Below are 13,680 nucleotides of genomic sequence, written 5' to 3' on the forward strand. Positions count from 1 at the left end.
CTTCGTAGATTAATATTATAGGATTTTTCTACTGAAGTTAAGTTCGAGGCTCTTCAAAAGAATCTTTGACGTAGAATACATCTATGAAAGTAGTTAAGAAGCTTAATTTAAGGAATTAGAAAACAAATAGAAAGTTATCCTTTGTCAGAATGGAAAGAGGGAAGCTAGTAGCCTCGTATTTAGTAATCGAGTACCATTTACAGAGAAATGCCGAGAGACTAAAATTTTTGGTTCCAGAGACGTAAACTTGCAGGAGAATGCAGGAAAAGATAAATTGGAGATATTTCCAGTTAAAGGATAAACGTTCGTTTAATACTCCTGCAAGTATATGAATTCTAAAAGAACCAGTTTACATTTTTACTATTACGATGCTGATTAAATCTTTACAACGTTACGAAATTCGCACGGAAACGAAACATGCCTAAATTTCGAAATGAATTTTCGATTAATTATCGGTTTAAAAAATTCCGAATATTTTGAATTCGACGAGTTCGTAGAAATTTTAGCTAAAGATCCGCGATTAAACGAACAGGATGGAGGATTAAATCCGTGGTAACATTCGATTAACCCTAATCGAAACGGGGAAACGCAAGAGGGTGGAACAAATATAGCTGCTGCTATTGTAAGATAAGTGACGCAATTGGGACCAGTCGTATTTTCTGTTTAAGGCAGAAAAAACAGGCGGGAAGAAAAATTGTACGGCGAAACAAAGTTTATCTTCCTATAACACGTCTTCCTGCATCACATTTTTCGCCAGTGCAATGTTACGTAATTACGCGCTTTTTCCCCGCGTGCGTTTGTTTAATAATTCGAATTTTTTAATGTTCCCCCGGAACTGATAAAAGTAGTTAAAAAATAACCGGCTCAAACGACGCGGGAAATTTCTAAATAAATCACTACTTTTACGCATTTCCCTGCTCCAAAGTTAATCTGCCGGCCAACTTTTCATTTTTAAGTTTACTATGCTAACAAATTAATACGAATACACGGAATGTAATATAAATCCCTCGGAAGGTGCATTTTTAAAAATCCCGGATATCTCGCGAAGCGTTCTCTTTCGCGAAATTTTAATTCACCGATCTACACGTGGAATGGTAAAAAGAATCAACTTGCTTTAAGATTTACGTATAACTCTCTCCGAAAGAAAGAAGAAAAATAAATAGTGAACGCTGGATATACAGGATGGGTCATTACATATTGTCATCTAGATGTGTGTCATTATTATTACGCATAGCGAAAAATGTTTCAAAAATGAGGCATATTCTGATGATCTAGCCTTTTTGTAGATGGACGTGTAAAGGACGTGTAATATGAAAGTCATTAATATTTTTTTAAATGGAATCATATAGGTTTTATTACATCAGCTGATGCTTCTTCATATTCTTTACAAAAAAGTATTAGTCTATTTATGTCAAAAAATCATTAGTTTAGGATATTTTAATAATATTTAAAAATTGAATATAAATATTACTGAATAATATTACTAATAGGTTAGAAGATTGTATGGCCTCAAATATGTCGAACCTTTTTATAGTGTACACTTTATACTATCGAAAAAGTCGTATCAGTGCCATTAAAGTGTAAAGGACATATTCAGGTTATTAATGTTTTTTTAAATGGAATCATATATTTTTTATTATATCAGCTGATGCTCCTTCATATATACAAAAAAACTAGTACTATCAGAATATGCTTCTCTTTCAAAACTATTCAACTTCATCCGAAAAATGTTTCGCTATGCGTAATAATAATGGCATATATCTAGATGACAATATGTAGTGATCCACCCTGTATAGTCGATGATGAAAACCGAAGAAAATTTGCTATCGTGTATAAATTCTTCTGACCCTTTGCACTCGACTCTCCCTCTTCAAGGAACATCGTAAATCATGCAAATAATTTGAATATCTTCTAAGTGAACAGGAAAAAATTATAGTTAATTACATAGGTTGGAATTATGAAAAATATAATTTGCCTACGATATATTTTTAATACAATTTTGCTGCAGTGAAAACAAAAATATGGCTAGTATAACAAAGCCCTGTAACAAATAACAAATAGTAAATATGTATCAGCAATTAAAGGTTAACCGACTGTCCCTTCTCAAAGAACATCGTTAATCTACCAAACAAGTTAAATACCTACCAAGAGAACGCGAAAAAATTATGGTTAATTACATAGATTGGAATTATGAAAAATATAATTTGTTTACGATATATTTTTAATACAATTTTGCTGCAGTGAAAACAATAATATGGCTAGTATAACAAAGCCCTGTAACAAATAACAAATAGTAAATATATATCAGCAATTAAATGTTAACCGAAACACCGCTCGACTAAAGTAATTGGTCCCAGCTCTGTACCATTTTATTTCAACCGATTTATTCCCCGCATGCAAACGACATTCTCGCGTTTCAAACCAATTAATCGACTTTTAATTCCGCTCTAACTTCGTTTTCAATTTCGCTTTCGATCTCTACAAAGACACCGAACTCGGTCCCAGTTGCGCGACTTACACCCAAAATTCGGAGTCGATCTCCGTACGCAGGAATTGCTGGTTCACCGAGATGCGAATGCAGAAGCAACATAGGTGAAGAGAAATTTGATAGAGATAGTTAGAAATTGGAGCATCTTTCGTGTCCGTGACGGAAACTGTCCGAGTTCGTCCCGGGAGCGAGCTGTACGCGCATCTGTTTAGCAATTAAGGCATTAGAGCACCGAGCCTGTGCATATTGTTAGAGATAAGCGAGGCCGGTGCCGTGCAAGCGGCGCCGTGCACGTGAGCTGGAAAAAAGGCGCAGCGTGTTAAGAAATGGGTTTGTGAGGCCAGGTGGCGTGGATCAAAGCGGACACCAAGGCGGTCCTGGCGATTGACGAGCACGTGATCACGAACAACGCGCGTTTATCAGTAACACACAGCGACTACAACACGTGGACGTTGAACATCCGTGGGGTACGCCGGGAGGATCGAGGCATTTATATGTGTCAGGTCAACACGAATCCTATGAAGAGTCAGGTACGAAAAGACTATCCTTCGCAGTGGCAAGGGTACGATAAAGGGGCGAAGAAGGAAGGAAAGGCGAGAGACGAGGCGAGAGGGATGGACTGAAGAAGGGGGCGGGAAAGGGAGCTTTCGCGTGGAGGGCATTCGTTTTAAAGCGAAATCCGTTCTGCGCTGCCTGGAACTAGCGTTTTCCACTGGCCAAATTATGGGGCGGAATTATGTTCCAAAGTTTTCGCGGGTTTCCTTGTATACAGGGTGTCCGAAAATTGGATAGAAAAATCCGCGTATACTCGTATCCGGAAATAGTTTATCCAAGTGTTACAATACGTTTCTGGACACCCTGTATATCGTCAGAGAAAATATCATCGATGATATATCGCGTGATTTATCCGGATCTAGGGATTAAATTGGTAATTCTAAATGAAAAGAAACTTTTATTTTAAGGGTAGTGTGATGTGATCATACCTTATCTGTGACTGTAAAAAAATACGATATATCGCGTATTTTAAAATTCTGAACATCGATAGATCTTATTACCATTCGATTCAATTGCATGATTTGTTTGAAGATACAAAATTTATGGTCTCCTTAATTAATGAATAAATTAAATCAACATTTCTTACAACCACGAATATTAGATTGGTCAATAACTATTATCAGATTTTTGCAGTAATTCATGCTGTCTTTATTTTTATCCCTAAACACTGTCCTTAATATCTACAAATTCAAGTACAAGTTAATTTATTATAACAAAATTCACCCAGCTAATTTTAAAGAAAATTATAATATTGATAAAATTATAATTTAAAGAAAATTATATTATCTCGTTGTTTTTTGGCCAACTCGATATTTCGTATTTTAAATATATTTTAACAAATTTAAGAGAGAAATTCCGAAGTATTTTAAAATTTTCATCGCACACAGCTGTAATACGCGTTTCTTCGTCGATTCCATTTCGCTTCTCTCGGACAAATCGTTTTCCTTCCTTGTTACACCATTCCAAACTATCGCAGAACGTAACCACTGATTCATCCGTGCATTGAATTTGCAGAGCGCGTTTCTGGAAGTGGTGATACCGCCGGACATAATATCCGAAGAGACCTCGAACGACCTAATGGTACCTGAGGGTGGATCCGCGAAGCTGGTATGCAAGGCTCGCGGCTTTCCAAAACCTGAGATCTCATGGAAGCGAGAAGATGGCGTCGAGATTATTTCCCGTGTCGGAGCGTCCGGCAGTAAAACGAAAAGTGAGTATAATTCAACAGACAAAATCGTGATTACTGCAATTATATTCGGTTTTCCTATTGGGTCGTTATGCCACCTGCTATCGCTTTATAATTCGTATTAATCAGGTACCTGTGCATTATAGATCGGTGCTTCTAGCGTTGAATAAATTTGCATAATTATCGAATATTCTATCGAAAACGTTTACACGTGATTCGCGTAACTGATCAATTTTATTTTATTCTACTTTTTCCTCTCTTTCTTTTCCCAAATCGCTGTAGAAGCTTCGACAAATGTTTCTGTATGAAATATTATACCAGCAATTTCGAAGACGAATTTCGATCAGCACGTGATTCAGCAGTCAATGGACGGTAAATAAAAGGGAAATTTATTCGATGCCGTGTACCGGGATCGATTCGGGTATAAAAGATCGAGAAATGACGATGTCAATGATGCGTGTATAATATGATAATATATTCCCGATATAAGCAGAGCGGCTCGTAAAACAGCAGATTGAAATCGAGAAACGGGGATAATATCGGAATTGAAGTCAATTCGTCAATGTCTCGCCGTGCGTTTAAATTCATAAATCATATCCTTTTTTGGGAAAGCTCCGCTGCTCTCATCCACGTCAACCAAAATTTCGCAGAGCAAACAACGAGCATTGGCTTCCAGGATCCGTCTAAAATACCGACATTTTGTTTCTCTTGAAAATTATAAACGCTATTATACGCAGTTCGGAATTATTATCTTTCGTTTTAATTTTCATGCTGCTTCGAGAAATTTAAGAGACTTTCCAATTTTTATACCCGACTTGAATCAGCAGAATATGCAAAATCGATAGAATATGCATTCTTGCAAGAATTAAAATATGCATTCATCAAACCTTCAATTTTTTGGCAATAGTATCTGTTCGTTTAAAAACCAGATTTTAAATCTCTAAGCAAATTGTTTATATCGGCTATATATGTTGATGGGTGGATGAAATATTAATAACAATAAGAACAATTCTTTATTTAATTATAAAATATGATCAAACACAAATATTATTATTATTGTCGGATTTTTGGCTAAGTTAATCCTATGCAGACAGAGTTCTGCGTGTCTAATAAACAACAACTCTCTTTTCATAACAAAGCTGGTTTTACTTAACTAAAATATTACACTAAGTTTCTCACAGGATCCTCTATTCAATACGTCTCTGCCACACACATTATTTCACTATTATATTATATTACATATTTTCACTATTGCATCTCAATTACAACTGACCTATGCTCAGTCTCTCTGGTTTGTTCTTTCTGCTTTCATACACGATTCACATACCTCAATTATTACACACACACTCATTTATCACGATAAATTCTGGATTCATTAGATATTGGCATCCCATGCATACTTGTCCCACTCATCCCTTTCTTAAAGCATCGCTCCTTTATTATATCAACACATATGTACACATAAGTGGTATAAATCACTTATATTTGCTTCTGAAATATTAAAAGCTTCGGCCTTCAAATACGCCATAAATTATAAAATTAATTGCGATAAAGCTGCAAACTCAATCTAACTATTCAATTCTTCCCTGTTTTGTAGAAAATAAATATATTTTATCATAGTATAAATGAATACAACACGAAATAAATAATAAAATCGTTCCTCTTAACCACTTGCGCTGAAAAGACGTGCTATACACGTCGTATTGCTTTTATCGCAGAATCGCTAACAACGTGGTACATACGTCGTAGTCAGACAATTGTCACAGAAATATTGTATCGTTCTAGCACACGTGTCTGTGAGTTTATTGGTTGCGCAAGTGGTTAAGTCGATGACTTGGACCACTGTCATAATTATAAGCACATATATATTCAAAATCTATGTTAATCATTACCACGATATCGGCATTTACCATACGTAACCTATATTCTTTCTCTCCCTAACAAACCGATGTATTTTTATTTTTGATTTATACACTACTGCCCGTAAATTATTATTAAATAAATAAATTTTCCGCAAGGTAATTCAATATCTCGAATGGAATAATTAATCTGCCTGATCTTACGTCCAATCGATTATCGAAAATCCTTCCAGTACGAAATTCCAAGCTAAAATTTCACTGCAGGTACTATTTCCTGTTTTCGCGATTGGAACAGAGAAGTCGCAATTGGATATGGAGTTAATAGGAAGTCGATGTAACATTCGATAAATTAAAAAATTCCAACGTCCTCCCTTTTCCCTATGTCGCAAACTTTTCCACGCTGGCGCTGCTTTGCGCCTGTAATTTTCGCATATTTTCGCACTCGACTGATGCGAAATCGATTTGGAAGTGTAAGGTACACGACAATTCCGCCGTCTATTCGATTCGCCGGCGAAACGAGACCGTCATATTTCGAAGCTTTCCTTCGCGCTTGCACCGAATCACGCAAATATTCCGCGCGATACTTATCGCAATGACGGCTTAAGTAGAACGCCGGCAGCCGGCGAACCGACGAATAATTTGATGAATTCTGAACGAGGAAATAATTCTCAGACTCGACGTGACCGTGATAAGCGACAAATAAATTAAGGAAACGATTACACGCGCCCCTTTGCTCGCATGATACGCTGAAAAAGGTTGTTCCTTTTGCAATGGTTTTGTTAGATTGCTTATGGGGTCACGCGATGAGGATACATTCTCGAGTCATCATAAAGAAAATCGTAAGCAAATTCTTGCATCGTTTTTGGAACGTTTCTTTCAAACATTCTTCGCCATTTTATTTTCCCTTTTCTTGTGTATGCACAAGGCTTAGAGCGTGGAAAATAATTTGGAAAGGGAAGATCTGAATGGAATAAACTCGAGGTACTAGCATTGTACCTCGTAGAGCCCTTCAATTTTATTTTCATTTTTGGATCGTTTCATCTGTTGAATTCGCATGTTTTATGGAGGAGAACTCGAGTGTACATTTTTCAGGAATAGTTCCAATTCGATGGCAAGATCGAGTTTCGGGAGACTTATGGCGCGACGGTATCGTTTTGAAGAACACGTCTACTTTCGTTTTATCTTCCCTTCGACATTTTTCCAAGTCGTTTTGGTTGTTCAAACGTGGAATTTTTCTACTTCGTAACTCACGTCACGGGAAAATGTACGTTTCATGACGATCGAATGTTTTTTAATTCTTCGAAATTACAATTTTATTGCCACGTGATTCAATTTTCAACCAAATTTGTATTTTCCGCGGAGAAGTTGTACGAGTAAAGGACTAAATCTCGAGGAAAATATATCCTACCCTTTTACGTTAAAAAGAAATCAAGCTTCGATTTATATTACAAAAATTCAAAAATAGTTATATTAAGAAATCCAAATGCACCTCGTGGATAAATTTATTTACACAAAAATTGCCCTATATTTCCTTTCACAGGAGGCGAAGGAAATTTTCCAAGAAGGGCTAAATAAAAAGAATACATTATTCTATAAAAAGTCATGAAAAGCCAAACCTACCTGTAATATGAAAAACTAAAAATATACCTTTAAAAGGAATACACGATAAAAATAAATTTCCTTTCAGGGAAGAAAAAGAAAAATTTCGAAGAGAGAGTAAATACAAATACGTGATTTTTCCAATCTTTTTCTCTCCATTTTCCCGGTAGAAAAATCCTAAAATGTTATGAAAAATAAAAGCTACTCGTTATATGAAAAATCAAAAATATTCCTTTAAAAAGAATTGCATAATGAGAATAAAATATCTCCCTCTAGAAAGGAAGAAAAATTTTCGAAGAGAAGGGTGAAGAGTAAAAGGAAACACAATTTTCCAACCCTTTCCTCTCGGCACCCTCACAGGGGAGTCGCTAAAAATTGGTTTTTAGCAGGAACAAGAACGGGCAGGTATTAAACACGATGGTGCGTAAACCTCTTCTAACAAAATTCCCCATTTCGTCAGGGAACTGTGATTCGCAAGCGAAGGTGAAACTGCATTTTCACCCCCTGGTGTTCGCTTACACTTCATGGGGAGCTGGGGCGCGCAGTATCGACGCGTTGAATTGAAAGGGACGATAGCGGGACCTTAAGCTTCGTATCGTACCTAATCCAGTGTGTTTGATTAGTAATCGAACCAATTCGATTATTTACCCGATAGGGTTAAACGATTCAGGCGTGTAAGTAGCTTTCCATTGACATCGAGTTTCAATTGAAGCATTAAACTTTGCACGTGGACTTCCTGAAATTCTATAGCCTTCGAAGAGTATCGCTTGCGTTCATCTTAAATATAAATCGCTGCTTGCATTCGCGCCATTGCATGTGGTCTCCTTGGTACTTCCACTTTTAGTGTCGCTAAGTAGTAATATCAACGATTGCCGCGCCGGAGTCCTTCGCGGGATGTATCGAATTTTTAGGAATTTTCGGAAAAGTGGAAGAATTTGGAATTTACGAATAAACGGGTTTAAAAAGAAGTTTACTTGGAAGAGTCTGAATTTCTGATTTTTGGAAATATATTTTTGGTACCGAGGAAATTAAATGTTCCCATTTTAATGCATACCTTAAAATTTATACGAAAATTTTAAAATTTGTTTAATAGGGAAACGGTAATATTAAAAATAATATTTAAATATACCCCATGATTTTATTGAATAATAGTACCTCCTATATATGGACGAATAATCCAATTGATTGTCTGAATAATGTTCAATTTTGATATTAGTAATACTGTGCGATTCACCCGAGGAAATAAATCGTAATTTGTATAAATTGTATATAGAATTTAAAATATTAATTTTGATTTCAGGAAATTGCATCAATCTTTATAAACTACTATATTTTTTAACTTATCCAAGCTTCATATTGATATACCAAAAGCAAACTTGCAGAAGTTATTCGATGGAGAAATCCTTCGAGTCAGCAAGAAAATTATTTGCACGGGTTCGAGTTGTGACCATTTCGTAGCCAATTATACTGTTTAAGAATAATTAAAACTTCGGGTAGAATATTCTACTTTCGTTTTCCAACGAACAGACCACTGGCGAATTTATTTTTCAAAAACCGACTTTCTCGTGTACCACTCTGTTTAAAAAATTCAGAAAGTTCCTATTAAAGCAGTATATTTAGTTCCCAAGCAATTTATCCACCAAAAAAACGAATCTGCATAAACTCGATATCGATCGCTATACTATTCATGAAATTTAATAAATAATTCCAATTTGTGGTAATGGTTACATAGATTTTTAAATATATATATGTGTTGACATAATAAAGGACGAGCGGAATAAGTATGCATGGGATGGCAGTATCTAATAAATTCAGGTTATCGTGATAAATGAGTATGCGTGTAATCATTGAGGTGTTGTGTGAATTGTGTATGTAATGTAACGTATGAAAGAAGAAAGAACAAAACGAGAGTGATTTGGCATAGGTCAGTTGCAATTGAATTTTAATAGTGAGAAGAAGTGTGAGCATGTGATTGTGATAAATTAATTATATTTAAACTTGATATTTGTGTTTGATAATCTTTGTAATTAAATAAAGAATTGTTCTTATTGTTATTAAAATTTCATCCACCACTAACACAATTAACAATTTCTCCCACAACTAACTTATTTAAAAGTACAAGAATATTAATTATATTATTTATTTATATTATATAATTATTAAGAATATTTTACTTAAAAATAAAAGAATATTCCTTCATTTTTTTAAATCAACAGAACTCTCGCGAATTTATCTCTCAAAAATCATCTTTTTCTGTATCCATACTGTAGGATGGCGAAAATTGGTTTTGAGACACCGAAAATTGACAAAACAGCAAGAACAGAATGACACAAACTCGAAACTCATAAAACTAATTTAACTTAGGAAAAGGACACCAAGATAAGGAAACGAAAACACACAAAGACGCACTCTAATTTAACTCTTTCCAACACCAAAGAACTCATGCTCGTGTTGGTCACACTGATTTCTAAGGACTCTGTTTTGATCGTCAAGGGCCCTGCTTTTATGCTATTCTTAACCTACGCTTCACCTCCCCGCAGGGACCACGTAACTTAATTTTGTTACCTAAAATAACTTTTCCATTTGAAAAGAACATAACTTTTCCTTTTTTCCATATTTTCTAGAAAATATTGATCGGTTTATAATTTATTTTTGTAGGCAATGGCCGATTCGCGATTTTTTTGGAAATGGTATCCTACAATACCGTCCAAGAAATTTAAAAAATTCTCGTTATCGATCAACCATCCCATTTTTCATCTATTAATCTATAGAAATAACAAATTTGCGTAATCCCCATCGTTACGCGATAATTCGGATTTTTTCAGGCGTATGAGAAACTCGGGGTAAAAATTTCGTCTGCTGGAAAATTCGGTAGTCGAACAACAAGTGGTCCTACAGATTTCGAGAATCTTAAATTCCTTGGTTCCGACTGTGTTGCAGTAGCAAGCGTCGTGGGTGAAACGCTGACTCTGTCGAAAGTAAGCAGAAGCGAGATGGGCACCTACCTGTGCATCGCGAGTAACGGAGTACCACCATCAGTCAGCAAACGGATGACGCTGCACGTGCACTGTGAGTATACGCCCTAATATCGTTTCACCGGATATTTTCACCGGAAAGATCTATCTCGCCCACCCACCGCGCCGAAGATTATCCTTCGCAGCCGAGCGATGGATTCAGCTAATTCCGCTCATCGGGCTCTGGCTTATTTTTAGAGAGAATCTCGCGCCTCTGTACTCGTGCCGCGATTCATCAATGTCCGCGATTATCGATCTAATTAACCCCCGGTCTAATAATAGTCGGGGTCGTATATTTATGACTGTTTAATACCGGATTTAATATAGAATTTAATATGGAGAATTGAATATATACGGGGAAAATCGTGGTCGATGAAATGGGGTTCGCAGGACAATCCTTTATTCGCGTTCTCCACTCGGTAGAGTTTGGTTAGGTCTTTTCGTTTGGTTATCTAATTATCGAATTTCGCATATCCTTGGTGAAATTAAAATTTATTTTTCCTCTTCTCTTTCTCGTTGTTTCTTTTCTTTCCTTTTTTGGTAGGATCTAGTCCTTCGTACTTGAGGCTCTCGGATAGCACTTAATTGGGAAAAATAGAAAGATTCCTTGTCGATATCGACCCTTAGTATCTTCCGTTATTAATCTTCTCGTTATTCCGTTTCAAAGGAAACAAGCGAGATTACTTTGTGCAGATATTTGTAGATATTTTCGACCCTCTGCGCTCCAAGAATTTTGTCATTCGCTAGACTATCAATCTTAGCACACTTTTCTGTGCTGAATTTTCTGGGAGTCAAAATTTATTTCAGAAGAATGAAAGAGAGAATAATATTTCGATAAATGCAGATAATTGATGTTCTATTAGGAATTATTTTAATACGAGCACGACTCGTGCAGCTATATTTTATAAATATAAATATAGATAAGATATAAAATATTCACTGTCTGCACCGGCTCTATTTTCTCTCGAGGCTTAAAGCTTCTTTCTCACTAACGTTTTGAAATATTTATATAATTCCATCGTGCCTGTTTCCTTGACCGATTCCACCTGGTGCTGTAAATTGAGTTACATCACGCGACGAGTACACATTCACACGTGTAATGCATTCACGGCTGTTTTACACATGCCAGCTTTATAACTTGCTTCCTACCGCGATATTCAAAATAGTCGCACTTCGAATTTCGGGTTTGGTACATTGTCACTGACCAATCTCTTTCTTAACGTGACGAATCGCGTGTCGTTATAATTTATACAATAAATACTACGATTACCCTAAACGTTTCATATTTATATAATATAATAGCGTCGTACTATTAATTGTAGATATTTTTAAATAGATTCCCGAATCAATGCGATGTTTGTTTCGAAGCAGGATTTTTCCAGAATTTTTATAGAAATTTTTCAATGCTAAAATGGAACGCGAAATTGAAGAATTTTTAGAAGCACGATAATTGACGATAATTACGCAACTTTTTGAAATACATGGGCGCGTAAATTGACAGGAAAAGAGGGCGGAGTAACGATTACAAGGATCAGCAATTTATTTTTCATCGACTCGGTGTTTTCAGCTGCAAAATGAACGCTTCAAAAAGTGACATGGCGATATAATCGCGTTGGAAACAGTTTCTTCTGGGGTAATACGTGTTGTAGTAATAAAACGATTATTCCCTTGCCCTTTAAAATTACCGTTCACCGTGAGGATCTATTAGAACCCTTTTGTTCAACCCTGGAGCTTTTATTTTCGCGTGATAATGGATTAACCTTTAATCTCTTATCACCCATGCACGCTTTCATGTATCAATTATTTTACACATATGTGTATATATAAAAACCAAGCTATTCGTTGCGTATAAGATATAGAAAACCGTTCATTTAATATAATTAGAGTCATATCATATAATCATAAATATCATAAATATTTCAAAATAACATACAAATTGCATTTTATTATTCATTTCATAATAAATAGGATTACAACATTTTTCCAACGGCATTCGCAATTTTGTCGAACAACGAAAGGTACTTAAGACCATTTAGACATCTCAAAATAATCGTGAATAATTTTAAGTTCGTCAAATTTCTATCGAACACTCCGAAACACTCGATCTTCCAATTCTCGAAACTCCGGAGGAATCGAAGCCTCTGAGAAAATTTCTGAAACTTCCCAAAACCGCGGATACCGTTCTTAACACCGACAATCGCGAGATTGATGCCACCCAATTACGCGTGGGCGTATTCACCCGCGGCTCCTCTGTCCCGAAGAAAGAACCCGCGAGGAGCCGACCTTTGAGGCGTCGGGACAAAGGAATTTCTTAAAATCCAGCGCGCCGCGGAACGAAAAGCGTCATTGACAAAGCGGCGAAATAAAAACAAAGGTGAAGGGAGAGAAATAAAATTGGCCGCGGAAAAGGCAGCGCGTTCCCGCCACTTAGACACGGGGTTTTCCTCGAGATCGCGCAACGCGAATCCAGCGGAAGTGCGCGGTCTTATCCGGCGCGAGGGTGTCTTGAGAATGTCCCGCCTCGGACGCCATCTACAGGGTGTACGAAAATTTTTCATCCTGATTTAGAACGCGATTTTATCGATAAAGGTAAGGACCCGTTATGAATATAGCCGTGAAATTTTCCTTGAGACAATCGATGATTTTCGAAACACCTAAAATTTTTATTACGCTATGCGTGTTTTACTTATGGCGAGAGAAAGATGTGCGAAAGGATCCATGGACCGCGAACGAACCGTTCGATTGAGAAATTAACGGCATATATATTGACCTATTCTACCGAGACACATCGAGTGATCTTATTGAGCAGTATTTATCCAGCATCCAGAAATTTACTCGTCACATGCATCAAGTAAATTTTGGCCACCGGAAAAGTATTGACAGGCCAACCACCAGATATATTCGTGTACAATCGGTCAAAATATTCGCCGTTACTTTTTTCATTCCATATTCATGATTCCTTTACGATACCACGAAAAG

At 36.4% G+C, this 13,680-nt stretch overlaps 1 protein-coding gene across 1 annotated transcript in view; it reads left to right on the forward strand.

The window, feature by feature from the left end:
* Window positions 1-13,680, forward strand: part of LOC108554031 (MAM domain-containing glycosylphosphatidylinositol anchor protein 1) — an 85,424-nt gene that overhangs the window by 34,889 nt on the left and 36,855 nt on the right. The window contains exons 6-8 of the mRNA XM_017909157.1: window positions 2,833-3,018; window positions 4,058-4,253; window positions 10,628-10,756. Of these exons, the coding sequence (XP_017764646.1) occupies window positions 2,833-3,018; window positions 4,058-4,253; window positions 10,628-10,756 (511 nt within the window). The remainder of the gene's footprint in view (window positions 1-2,832; window positions 3,019-4,057; window positions 4,254-10,627; window positions 10,757-13,680) is intronic.

Source organism: Eufriesea mexicana, unplaced genomic scaffold, assembly GCF_001483705.2.
Source record: "Eufriesea mexicana isolate 0111107269 unplaced genomic scaffold, ASM148370v2 scaffold15581, whole genome shotgun sequence".
Lineage (NCBI taxonomy): Eukaryota > Metazoa > Arthropoda > Insecta > Hymenoptera > Apidae > Eufriesea > Eufriesea mexicana.